This window comes from Panthera pardus, unplaced genomic scaffold (assembly GCF_024362965.1).
Source record: "Panthera pardus isolate Hobbes unplaced genomic scaffold, ASM2436296v1 HiC_scaffold_25, whole genome shotgun sequence".
NCBI lineage: Eukaryota > Metazoa > Chordata > Mammalia > Carnivora > Felidae > Panthera > Panthera pardus.
In genome coordinates this window covers 38,536,175-38,550,635 of record NW_026526821.1, presented here as the reverse complement: position 1 = coordinate 38,550,635, position 14,461 = coordinate 38,536,175, and the positions used below count along the sequence as shown (strand labels likewise).

The window sequence follows — 14,461 nt, the reverse complement described above, 5'->3', positions numbered from 1 at the left end:
TGGGCCATCTGTGTGTGTGCTTTGGACAAAACTCATACTCAGTGACCTTAATGGAACCCATCCTTCAAATTATTCAGAAGGAAGTCTCTCTGGGGGAATCCTGCTATCCTATCAGGACGCAAAAGGGAAATTTTTAATTTATGCGAACATTTGGAGATTCGTCTTAAAATTCTTTACAGTTACAACTTGCTGAACACTCTGTTTCATGTGGGAGTAAAAATCTCTGGGGATGGGCCAGAAATGTCTGGGATTTACTTGTAGGGGCACTGGGGACTCTCTGGATCCAGTGTGAACATGAAATTGCACTGAAATGTTTTACAACAGGCTAGTGCCATATGGAGTGGGTCTTACTGAACCAGTTATCGAAACATAAGGATTGATAAATGGGGCTGTGCTTGAGGTTTTTCAAGTCTCTGATGTTGCTTGACATTCATTTGGGTTTATTTGCTGACATCCTCTTCTAGATTTTGCAAAGTTAAGTTGTTGTATCATTGAGAAAGTGATTTATCCAGAGGTCTTTAATAAATTATAATTCACTGCTGAAGTGGTCTTTGGTTTAAAAAAGTCAATGTGTCCCCAAAATTAAGAGTTAAAAGGAGAACTTATGCAAGAATATTTAAACCTTGTACCTGTCTGTATGGTCCTTTTCCTTGCCACTGTATTCTGATCGTTAGTGGAGTCTGTCAGAAGTGCAGGTGCCTTGGGCCTATGATCTTTTTTACTGCTCTTCTGGAGGAAGATTTTTATTTTTGTATTCTTTTCACTTATTTTGTATTAAGTGAATCAGTAATGAAGTGATCTAGATAAGTGAATTATCAGAGCCTCATGTTTTGGAGTGTTAGAGCTAGAAATCAAAAAGAAGAAGAACACAAAAAGATTCTAATTTGGGACATCACTTTAGTTGAAAGGATGGTTTGGTCTGAGAGGAGTCATCCCAGTGAGAGAGAAGATAGGAAAATTGAATTAATGAATTCTTGTATTTGATTAAAAAAAGAAAGAAATGAGGGGATGAACATGTCAATTAGCTTGACTGTGGCAATCATTTTGTTATGTATATTTTAATCAAAATATCATGTTGTACACCTTAAATTTTTACAACTTTTATTAAAGATAAAACAAATAAAAAGAATGCACATAGAGGGGCACCTGGGTGGCTCAGTCCCCTTAAGTGTCTGACTCTCGATTTTAGCTCAGGTCATGATCTCACAATTCATGGTGATCGAGCCTCACATCGGGCTCTGTGCTCACAGTGTGGAGCCTGCTTGGGACTCTCTCTCTCCCTCTCTCTCTCTCTCTGCCCCTCTCTGCTCTCTCTCTCAAAATAAATAAACATTTAAAAAAAAGAACTCACATGGAGTAAAAGAGTGTAATCAGTAATCAGACAGCTGCTTATGATCTTTCTGGAAAACATAATTACTATTCTCTACCACCACCTCACGGATACACTTTTCCTTAGTGTCATTTTGTTCTTGGTTGGTTGTTCTTATGGGACAACTTATTCTGCACTCTCACTGGCCAGAATGGAATATATTGCTCATGTCTGCTAGAAGAACCAGGAGTCACTGGAAAACAGCCTGTTTCCAGCAAGAGACTTTAAGATGTGCCTCAGGTAGCTTATTAACATAAAGCAAGAGTACTGTCAGAAGTACAGGGCTGGGGGAAATATTAAAAGGATAAAGGTCAGCCTGAAGTTAGGGTTTCTAGTGACCAAGTCCCATCAAAAAGAATATAGCTACTGCAGCCATTGTTACTCTGGAAGGCTATAAATGTCTAAACACATAATAAAACACATAATAAAACAACACATAATAAAAAGTGTGCCATGTGAAAGGTATATCCACCAAGATGAGTCAATTGGCTGATGCTCTCTACCTCACAGAGGTCAAACAGGTGGGAAATCATTTATTTTGTAAAGAAATGCAAGGCACTGATTTATGTGATGCACTGTCTCCCTCCTGGGAGGAGGTTGGAGCAGTTCTTGCAGCCATAGTGACTGGTGCTGCAATACAGGCTGCTTGTTCTCAGTGTATCCCATTGTTCAGGACCAGGCACCCCTTCCCCCAATGCCAGAAGTGTTGGAGGCTGGCAGCTTGCTGAAGGAAGCTGCCTGGCTCAGGATCACATCCTTCTATGGTGGTTAGCTCCCATCTATCTTCCTTGGAGACTCCACACCCTTCCCTCAGTGAGGAAGCACCCTCTCATCTCCAGGGCTCCCTGTGGGATCCACTGAGGCCTTGTCTGGGACTGCATCACAATTCACCTGCCTTATCTTGCTCCTGTATCTTGCTCCCTTGCAGGTGTACAGGTGTTACTTCCAAGATCACTCCATAAAAACCATTCTGCCCTCAACTCTCCATCTCAGAGTCTGCTTCCCCAAGAACCAGTTTGCATATATATAAAAATATGTTCTGCTTGAAATGTAAGAAATTCTTTAGAAAAACCAAACTGACTAGCCCTGATGGGTTGATAGAGCAAAAATATTGGCACAGGTCAGAAAATAGATGGCAGAGCTGAAGCCTAAGCCTGCCAAGGGATGCCACACCTGAGAAATTTACATTTGACTCACTCTCTGTCCTAGTAAATATTCTGAAATGTGCTAATTTATTGTGCACCAGTTACCTACACCTAGGGAGCAGGCAGATTGGTGATAAGAGCTTCTAGAACAGACAGCTGGTGTCAGGGAGGGGCTGTGGGGATCCTTGGGAGAATGGCCAAGTGGAATCTGCTTTCTCATTTCAGTCTCCCATTTCATCATCAGCTCCTACTAGATTTTACTGTTTCTATATTCTTTGCCACTTAAGAACCTGTACATCCTCAAAACCGTATCTGTGGACATCTTTTTGCCAACATAAAACCTTTCCATTGTGATGGGTGTGCCACTACTATTCTCGTTTCTGACCAAAGTAGAAATTTGAGATTACCCTAGTTTCTTCCCTTTATCTTATTTTCTATACTTGCAGCCGCTAAGACTTGTTGATTCTACTTCCTAAATATCTCTATAATTCCCTTTTCTTCATTCCATCTACCTCTTCCCCAGTTTAAGCATAAATATCTCTTTCCTAAAATATTATAAGGTTTTTGAAATTGTCACTTTGCTTCTAGTCTTGAATTGGAATTTTATCTCTTACATCTACTAAATTCTCTAAAGTTCTTCATTCTCTTCTCTTCCTTCCTCTTTTTTCTCCATAGACCTTCCTTGGGAGATTTCATCTACTTCTATGGCTTTGATGTTGATATGCTCAAGATATTCTAAAGATCCCACAGTATCCACAATATCCATATGAGACTTTTCTCTGAGGGTCTAGACTTTTATATCTATCTGCCAGTTCTCAACCTCTCAAAAAAAAATTGGCCCCTTTCCCCTCCAATTGGATCTTTCTTCTCTATTCCCCATTTCAATGAATTCCACAGCCTTCTTTCTGCCCAGCTGTCTAAGGCATAAACCTTTCTTTGATTTGTCCATTTCCCTAATTCCCCAGGTCAAGCCAATCATCCCTGACTCCATCTTCTTTAACATCTCTTGGTCTTATCTCTTACTACCACTCCTATTATAACTACTACCCTGGTCTTACCCCAAAGTCTCATCTAGCTTTTTTGTTTGTTTTTTTGTTTGTTTGTTTGTTTTTAAGCTGGATTTCTGCATCAGCCTCTTAACTGGTTTTTTTGGTCTGTGCTGTCCTCCTGCAATCCCTTCTTCTTAGGCCAGTGAGCATGGTCTTTCTAATCTGCAAATCTGCATTCCTCTGCCTGAATTCTTTCAATGCCTACCCATTGTTCTTATAATAAATATCTTTGGCTTATAGAAACCCATTATAGTGTGGTCTCTACTTGCCTCTCAAACAATCTTTCTCCCCACATACTCCCACTGTCACTTACAATAGTCCAGTCATTGGAATTCCTCAGTTTCTTGAATGTACAATGCTTTCTCTTACCTCTTTCACACCATGGTTTCTTTCCCTATGTTCTTTACTTGGCTGTGTTTAAGTCTCCATCATGTGGAATGATCTATGCCCATAATCATCATAGTATTTCAAAGCAATTTTTAGAAAAAAGGAATTCAGGGCATCATAAATCACTTGAATCGATTTAGAAAACATGTTAGGAAGATTCAGGCTGCAGATAACTGAATATTTTCCATGTTGTCCTGATAGCTCTGTAGACTTTTGTGGGCTAACTATCAAAAGTATCTAGATTGGGTTCTAAATTGGGGTGTTTTTGCACTTCACGATGCATTTGGCAATGTTTGCATGCATGTTGGATTGTCAAAGTGTGTGGTTGGAGCACTGGGTGTTGTATGGAAACCATTTTGACAATAAATTTCATATTAAAAAAAAAGTGTGTGGTAGAATGCTAATTCACTGATATGAATAGAGGCCAGGGATGCTTTTAAAAATCCTACGATGCAAAGGCAGCCTCTCCCACCAAAGAATTATCCAATCCAAAATGTCAAATGGTATTAAAGTTGACAAACTTTGACTATAATGAAATTACAGTTTCATATTTCACTCAGGCACACTTTTCTATTCTAGAACAAAACATAAATAATACTCATCTTGCAACAAGAAGACCAGCATACAGTCCTATCCAAATGCCTTTGCTCTTATATTTTGATTTTTTCATTTCTTTAAAATGGTATTTTAGGAGCACCTGTGTGGCTCAGTCGGTTAAGCATCTGACTTCAGCTCAGGTCATGATCTCCCAGTCTGTGAGTTCAAGCCCTGTGTGGGGCTCTGTGCTGACAGCTCAGAACCTGGACCCTGCTTCGGATTCTGTGTCTCCCTCTCTCTCTGCCCCTCCCCCACTCACACTCTGCTTCTCTCTCCTTCAAAAATAAATAAACTTAAAAAAATTGTCTTATAATACCTATCTCATGGGATTGTTATAAAAATTAAATGCAATAATGTCTGAGAAAACCCTTAGTTCAGTATCTGGTGAATAGTAGTTAGTTGCTCAATAAAATACTTAAAAAAAAAAAAAATCCAACACATAGGGTATGGGGTTTATGGGGTGGAGATGAATAGAATTTACCCAAATGGTTTCTGAGAGCATCACTCTTTTTAAGATCTATACACGTATCACCACTTCTGAGAACATTTAATAGAAGAATATGCATTGACAAAGATCCAAGCACATACACATACATACTTTTTGTTCTTCTCGTTCTACAGCTGCATTGCACTTTTCTATTCCGCAGTTCCTCAGAAAGTCTCTGAAATAGCCAAATAGGGTTCCAAGTCCATATCCCAAGTAAGTGAAAACCATAACATGAAGAGGTGCTTCCTCAAAGGATTCAACAATTGGCTTATCGTAAAAATGTGGTTTCCCATTTTGCTAAAACACAAAAGAAAATAGAAGGTTAGTTCTCTTCTATTGCAATAAAATATAATACTTAAAATTTTGGACTTTCAAACTTTTAAATTTCAAAGGACATGTTTAAGATCATAAAAAGTGCTTAGAGAAAAGTGGAATTGATCATTAAAGAGGGTAATCAGAAAGTTACATTTTATTTTACAACCCCCTAATAAAATAATTGATTCAGGGAAAAATTCTCAACAGATGCTAAATCCATTAGGTGAAAAGTTAATGAGGAATATGGTTTTTGCAAGATGCCAAAGTATCACCCCGTAGGTTACCCCCTAATCACAAATCTGAGGTTACTACCTTGACCAGGTGATCAAATTACATCACCAATGTTGGAACAAGAGCATCTGTGCTCTTATCATAATGTAATACTCAATACTCTAATGATACATTTAACCTGAGTTTAGTCAAATGTTTATATCTAATATTAATTTCACAAGAAATATCAGGATCAGGATAAGGGAATGTGGTAAATGACTTCATGAGGAAACAATAAGATAATCCACAATGTGCACAGCAAAGGAAATTATCAACAAAATGAAAAGGCAACCGATGGAATGGGAGAAAAAAATTTGCAAACCATATATATGATAAGGGGTTATATCCAAAATAGATAAGGAACTCATACAACTAAAAAATTCTTATAAATCATGTTTAAAAATGGGGTGCCAAAGGAGGGGTGCCCAGGTGGCTCAGTCGGTTAAGCATCCGACTCTTGATTTCAGCTCAGGTCATGATCTCGCGGTTCATGAGATCGAGGTCTGTGTGGGGCTCCGTGTGCTGACAGCATGGAGACTGCTTAGGATTCTCTTTCTCCCTCTCTCTCTGCCATTCCCCCACTCATGCTGCTCTCTGTCTTTCCAAATAAATAAACTTAAAAGAAATGAGCAAAGGACCTGAATAGACATTTTCCCAAAGAAGATATACAAATGGCCAACAAGTATATGAAAAGTGCTTAACATCACTAATCAGGGGGACGCAAATGAAGACTACAGTGAGACACCTCACACCTATTAGGGTCTGGGTACTCTCAAAAAGATAAAAGATAACAATCGTTTGTGAGGATGTGGAGAAAAGGCAACACTTGTACACTGTTGGTGGGAATGTAAATTGGTACAACCAATATGAAAACATGCAACCCATATGGAGGTTCCTCAAAAAAATTTTAAAAATAGAACTATCACATGATCCAGCAATCCCACTTCTGGGTATATATCCATAGGAAATGAAATCAGTGTCTTGAAGAGGTATCTGCACCTCCAAGTCCATTCCATCATTATTCATGAGAACCAAGACACAGAAACAATCTAAGTGTCTGTAGATAGATGAATGGATAAAGAATATAGAGTACTGTGGAATACTATTTAGCCACAGAAAGGAGGAAACCCTGCCATTTGCAACAATATAGATAAACCTGGATGACATCATGCTAAATGAAATAAGCCAGACATAGAAAGACAAATACCGCACAATCTCATTTATATGTGGAATCTAAAAGAACTGAACTCACAGAGGCAGAGAGTAGAATGGTGGTTGCAAGGGGCAGGAAGTAGGGGAAAGGGTGAGATGTTGGCCAAAGTACACAAATCTTCAGTTACGAGGTGGATAAGTTCTGGGATCTAATGTGAAGCATGGTTACCACAGTTAATACTGTATAGTATATTTGAAATTTGATCAGTGTATCTAAAGTGTTTCACCACATACAAAAAATGGTAACTAGGTGAGGTGATGGATATATTAATTAGCTTGACTGTGGTAATAATTTCACAGTGTCTACATGTATCAAATAACATTGTATATACAGTTTTTATTTGTCAATTATACCTCAAAAAGCTGGAGAAAAGAAGAAAAAAGGGGAAAAAAAGGGTCTGTGGTGGAGGGGACTTTAAGAGACACAACCCAATGCTGTGTGTGTTCTTTCATTGGATCCTATTTTCTTGTTGTTGTAAAAGCCTGGTTAAAAATACATAATTTGAACAACTGTGTAAGTCCAAATGTGGCCTGGGTATGTATCTTATTAAGGAGTTATTGTTAATTTTGTTAGGAGTGACAGTAGTGTTATAGTTATGTGGGGAAATGTTTTAAACTTTATAGTGTATGCTGAAGTATTAGGGGAATGAAATGTTATGACACCTGTAATTTCTTTCCAAATTAAATACATATGAAGCAATTTGGGGAAAATGTTAATAACTATTGAGTTAGGTAGAGGTTATATGAATGTTTGTTATTTTTTAACTTGTGTGTGTGTTTGAAATTTTTTATAACAGAAAGTTATAGGAAGTATTTCTTTATATTAGGTGTCAACATTCCAGTGGAAAGTCACTTTTAGTACCAAACCATTCTCATTCCTGCTTAGTTGATTTGCATATAGTAGCATAATCAATATTGGCTCATTGGATTAGTGAGTAAATTATTCCTAAGGATAATGTTTAATTAAATTTTAGTCTTTAATAAATATTTATACATTCATTCATTCTTTCATTCAACAAATATAATGCAATGCACAGATTCTGCATTTCTCAATGAGGACTGATTTAACTACTTGGAATATATAACTTTTAGTGACTTACAGGAAATTGTCTAATGCCTACTAATATTTAATGCATTAATTTAATTTACACATATATATTTAAATGATGCATTATATGACATCATGTTAATTGGAAACATTCTTTTTGCTACTCTCATAATCTCTGTTGTTACTACCAGCACTGTTTGATTCCATCAACACAGTTTTCTAGAACATGTCACCTTCCTTTCCTCTATGTTGCTTGAGCTGCAATGTTATAGGATCTCTATGTGACTTAGTCACTGGAAGTTTTATCCCAAGCCACAAAATATATGACAATCAAAAAAATCTACCTGTAGGGGCCCCTGGGTAGCTCAGTTGGTTGAGCATTCGACTCTTGATTTCGGCTCAGGTTGTGGGGCTGGGCCCCATGTCAGGCTCTGTGCTGAGCATGGAACCTGCTTGAGATTCTCTCTCTCTCTCTGTCTGCTCCTCTCCCCCACTCGTGTGTGCTCTCTCTCTCTCTCTCTCTCCCTCTCTCTCTCTCTCTCTCAAATAGTAATAATAATAATAATCATAATAATAAATGTATCTGTAGATGAATATTTATCTCCACATAACTTGTTTTTAAAGCAATTTAAAAAATCTTTTTATAATGACATTGAACACTTAAATTGTTACATCAAAACTCCATGAGATATTATTCCTTGCCTCCTTATTTATACATTATATCAGGTTACTTTTCTAGACACCCAAAACTAACATGGATGGATGTTGCTCTTGTCTCACATGTCTTCCCTAAACATTACCTGGTGGTCTCAAATAATGACAGTGAGATAGCATTGCTTAATATGAGGTCTTGAATGAGAGGTTATAATCAATGTCCTATATTTGGGATTATAGAGTATTCAGTGGGTGCCAACTGTGAGCTGACTATATGCTACATTCTGGGGATACAAAGATGAACAAAACAGACCAGGTCCCTGGCTCCTGATTTCTTGACCTCCTTCTCACTATGTCCTCACAGCAGTCCTGTAGGTCTGGTGGATAGCTGATCTTACTACTGTAGTGCCAGTCTTTAGCTCCTTTCCCTGGCTCTATTCTGTGTTTGACCTTTGGACTGCATCTGTCTCCTGCGTTTCAAATGACCTCCTGACTCAGTTAGGAACCATCTCCTCGTTCCTTCCACATCATTGGGACACACAATTAGCTTCCTTTCTTCCTGGATTTGTCAGAGTCCAGAAAAAGGGACTGAGATCCTCATGAGGAGGAGTTGATAAACTTTTGTGACTTGTTGGTACAAGGTCGAGGAAGAGGAAAATGAAAAGTATCTGCAAGGAGCATTATGGTATTGTTGATAAGAAGACAGAGGGAATTAGAAAGGGGTGCTGCTTATGGGGGAAGACAATGCTGAGTTGGAGGTGGTTATGGTTCTCAGAAGTGGGACTGTTTGACAGGCAGTTAGAGATGCAGGGAAAGAGAGAGGCCCTGGCTGAGACAGAGTCAACTACTATGAGGTACAATTTAAGCCATGATTGAAGGTGAATGTGATAAAGGACTAATTATAAAGAGAGAAGAACAGTAGGTCTGAGACAAAATTGGGGACCATAGGGAAAGAAGGGTGAGTAAAAGGGGCCAAATACAGGTGACTTCCAGAAAACTGATTTAGTCTGCTCACAAATTAACCACTTTGGTTGATTTCAAAGATGGCTAAATTATGTAACCCCATGTAAAGAGATAAACTTCCAGGCCATCCTGTGAAGATCAGCAGAAGATTCTCCCTTTTTACTTTCCTGGCCCTATATCCATTTATGAGCTCCACATGTGGCCAAATCAAGCAACACATTTTCCCTGAAATCCATGGGAACTTTCTGCTTACATTGGCTCTGATGCAAACCTGCAGTGCACACAACGGTCTACCTAGATGCAAATAACACTCTCAGTTGGGTGCACAGCCTGAGCTTGTGTAACTATTATTTTGCCCCTGTGACTTGTTCTGGAAGAAAGTTATAACATAAAGAAGAAATTTTCAACAATGCCCATCAGCTCCAACCAATATCAACTTTATTTTCTCTCATATAACTTGATTTATTTATTTTAATTTAATTTAATGTAATTTTATTTGGCAGGGAGAAAATGAGATATCTTGATGGAGAACAAAGTTACATGGAAATATATAGGTCTAAACAGATGGAAAGCAACTCATTTACTATATCCCTTTATTTAAAATTGAAGTCCATCATAGCTCTTGGGAAAGATTTCTCAATCTGGGGTTGGATAGTTATTCTGAAATATGAGATTTTGTCTTTTCAAAGTAAATGAAGCATTAAAATATTGCTTAATAAATTTGCTGGCCAAATACTGACACAGCATGGTAATCTGTAATGTGCTTTACTTCTCTGTTCTAACTTTTCCTTCATAGCCTTGAAAAGAAATAGATCCTGAGCCACCTGGCCCAGAGCACCTGCTCATTTGGGACATTGTGACACCCTGAGGTTTGTTCACCCTGAATTCTTGTCACATCTGGAAATAAACAGGGTGTTGGGGCATGCTGGGAGGATCCACTTTTACAGATGACTAGTCTTCCATTCAAAGTAGCAGGTCTTTTGTTGGCTGCCTATTGTAGACAGTTCTAGGTTAACATCAGAGGGAATATGAACTCAATAAATACAGTCACTTTCTCCCAGAATTGTTAATGTTATGGTGTATGTGGGAGGTGAGGTGAGGACGGGAAGGAGAGTGAACAAAAACGACCACAACATAAAACAAAAAGTAAATGTCATAAAGATGCCACAAATGGAGGGACCATATCATACAGGGGGAATCAGGGATGGCTTCCTGAAAGAGGTGGAATTTGAGCCCAGTCTTGAAGAGCTTAATGGTGGACAGCCCTTGGACAGCCATGAGACTGCCAGGGTTCAAATCCTGGTACTTTCATTTGCTGAGTGGATGACCTTGTTCAAGTTCCTTAATTTCTCTTGTCCTCAAATTCCCCAAGTGTACAATGGAGCTAATGAAGTTGTTTTGAAAATTAAATGAGATAATATATGCAAAGTACCTGCCGCAGAGTAAGTACTCATGAAATGTTAACGATTTTCATGAAATCTGAATAGAGAAGAGAGATGAAACTGTTAGACTAAAACATTTAGGAAAAAAGGGAAAGAATATGCATAGAGCCCTGGCCAGTACTTCTACACAGGGAGAACTGGGCGGAGGAGAATCTTCCAGGAGACAGCAAATGTGGGAGGTTCAAGGGGAGGAGAAGAGGGGAGTTGGGACACTGGAGCTGAGGAAGACCATTGCATATGTGGTGTGCTGGTGAAGGGGTGGGACAGACAGGAAGTGGTGGCATTGGGTACTAATAGTAAGGGGAGCTACTTCTTTGGGAATAAAGAAACAGAATATTTAGGAATTTAAGAAATTACCCAATAGATTAAGGATAACTGGAGATAAAGGGAAGAGATAGTATAATTCTCAGAACAGGGCCCCTGAGGGGGATGGGCAGAAGAGCACATGTGACTATCTTGACCAGAATGACACTGAGGGTCTCAGTAAGGTAGCATCCCTTATGCAACCTCCTCAGAATTTTGGAAAGAAAGAAAAAAAAACACGCTGCAGGCTTTTGTTTTGCTCTAGGTCCTTAGAGTGGGATAAAAAGGGATGAGCAAATCTGGAATCAAGTTAATTCTGTAGATTAAGCACCTACTCAGAAGCGAGCTTTTGTTTTCAGACTGAGGCAGTCCATGGAATTTGGCACATTCCATTATACTGCTGTGTTGGTCCATGGAAAGAAAAACCAAGATGAGAATGAAGGAGCTGTCAGGTTTTGGTCACTAGGAGGGTAGGAAGTTTGGGAATAAGACAGTCTGGGATGGCAAAATGCTGAAGGGAACTTCTAGCACCGGAGATAAAGAAGAGGGCCATCTTCTTTTTTGAAACAGGATGTATGCAGAATTTCCCACATTATGAGAGTTGGGTAGATAGTCCTGCGAGGTCTCCTGGGTAGAACACAAACTTCCAAGGATACTGCATTTTTAGGAATGAGTGTCTACCTACATTGTAATAGCTAAGTTTTGAGCAGAGAAACAGAACCGCTGTGAATGATATGGAATAAGAGATAATTCTAGAGATGATGTTGTACTCAAATGTGGGAAATGGTTAAAAATTTATGGAAGGCGAGACTATTTCCACAGTGGTGCTGTGAAGAGCTTCCATAATCTGTTTTAGCAGTAAAACAAGCATAACTCATAAAAATTATAAAAATGCAACCATTTAAAGTACCTGGAAATGGTCTTAAGGACATACAGCAGATGAAGAAATATTTGCTTACTGCTAGTGTGTGTGTGTGTGTGTGTGTGTGTGTGTGTATATGTATGTGTGTGTGTGTGTGTATATATATATATATATATACAGATATATATATATATATATTCTTTTTTAAAAAAAATTCTCATCCCTAAGGTAGTAAAATTTAAAGCAGTTCCTTCTTCAGTAGAATCCTTTTACTTTTACTCTAAAATATTTGAGTGTCTTATTAATTCCAAAGTTGCCATTTATTTCTCCAAATACTCCAAGTATTTATTTCCAAAATACTTTGGAATGTCAATTATATGAATGATATAGCCCCAAAGCTCATGAAAGCAGAATGATACAGAAATGATGAGAGTACACAATTCTACCTTGTTTGGAAAGTGCTTTATACCTGAAAGTTGTTTGGGTATATCAAGAAATGAGTACATTAACCACAGCCTTATATTATGTGTTTGGTAGATTAAATGTTTAGAGATGCTTTATAAAACTCATATGTCCCAGTTTAGTCTATGTCCTAACATCTCATTACAAATAAGTGAGACACTTCTGCTTAGAGTATGCCATTTGATTCTATATGTAGATAGTCATGTTCAATTTGGGAGTAAGCACCTTACTAATAATTTTATTTCTGATTTTTAAGACACCAGGTATAATTAATCATTAACTACTGGCAACCCCTAGATTAAGATGTTCTACATGATAGAGCCAAGTGGAAACCTCTTATCTAGGGTATTCCAGGAGGGTGGCTAGAGTTAAAGAAACTGAGTTGCTCAATCAACAAAAATTATTCAGACCACTGAGATACACTAACATATGACAACTTAGGTTAAAATTATTTTTATACAGTCTTAAAACTCATCAAGCATCCAGTCTACCTAAAAGATTTTGTTATTGTTGTTTTCTCCTATTTCAACACTAAACCAAGCCTTATTAAGTGCCCGTGTTACCAAATACTCTGCCAGGAGACCGGATGTGCCCACAGATAGACTACAGGCTGACAGATGTTAACACAGGGAGATTTTCAGGGTACTGTGGGAACTGAGAGAAAGATGTATCTAACCCTGGCTGGAAGAGGTAGGAGAGGCTTCATGAATGAGAACACAGTTGGCCAAGGGCTTGAAAGATGAATGCAGAAAGGATAAGGGCAGTAAGAATGGATAGAGAGAAAGATCCCCAATATAGAACTGAAAGCATCAGGGGAGATGCTCATCAACCTTTCTCCTGGACCACTGCAATCACCCCCTGGATGGTCTCCTTATTCCATCCTGACTCTTCAAATTTTCACCGGCTTAGGTAACTTAGCTATAAAGTCCATTTATAGCAGTATTTCCAAAGTGCTCCCTAGAGATGGCCATTAACAAAAAGGGTTTTGGAAAGGCTACATACCTCTGTGTCTCTTAGGTATTGATAGGCTATAAAAGTTAGAATATAAGAGCCATCTTTCTCATCCTTCAATGTTCTTCCCTATTGCTAGCACACAGCTTCCCATGGTAGGTGCTGACTAAAACTCGCTGATTGAATCAGCTTATTGAATGATATCAAAATAATGAAGTGAAAAACCATTTAACTTTAGGAAATGCAGCACATATATCAAATGTAATTTTTTGCCTTTCATGCAAATCTACCTAAGCCATGACAAAAACTCTCTCTGGGAAGTGGTGGTTTCTAGCATGAAGCTAAGTGTCTTAGCAGAGAAATGACCTGCCTCAAGTTCTCTGATTTGCTTCAGCAACATTAAACTTTCATTCACAGCTTGATTTTTATCCCCTCCAAATCTTTTCTCATGAGGCCACTTTCCTGTGATTTCTTCAGTTCTTACTCTTTTCCCTACTTGCTCTCTGCTGCCACTCTCCCTTATCTCCACTCCACATACATATATACCCTTTGTCCAAAGTTTGAGTCCCAGCTCTGGCTGCTTCACTTTGTAAAAAGATCCAGCATCGATGTACTCACTGCATAACACTGTCATTATACTCACTCCATCATATTACAATAATATTTTTAAAAGAGAAGTCATTTAATAAAAGGACAGAAAATAAAGGATCACTTGCAAAAACAATAGCTTTCATTATCTTGCACTCAGGCCTTTCAAATATTTCAAATATTTTAACCCCGTTGTTTGTCCAGTGTGGCAAAGGCTGGCTGTTCACCAAACCCATTTCTCTTTCCTCTTCCTCCCAGCTGGGCTACATTTCTCATATCCCACCCCCATGTGACTGAGTGATGGCCAATGTGAAATGGCCACTTCCATGCTTGGCCCATAAAAAAGTCTATCTCATG

At 38.4% G+C, this 14,461-nt stretch overlaps 1 protein-coding gene across 1 annotated transcript in view; it reads right to left on the bottom strand.

Annotated features, from left to right (window-relative positions):
• SPTLC3 (serine palmitoyltransferase long chain base subunit 3) overlaps nucleotides 1-14,461 on the bottom strand; it is a 134,912-nt gene that overhangs the window by 99,834 nt on the left and 20,617 nt on the right. The window contains exon 2 of the mRNA XM_019462506.2: nucleotides 5,146-5,331. Coding sequence (XP_019318051.1) covers nucleotides 5,146-5,331 — 186 coding nt within the window. The remainder of the gene's footprint in view (nucleotides 1-5,145; nucleotides 5,332-14,461) is intronic.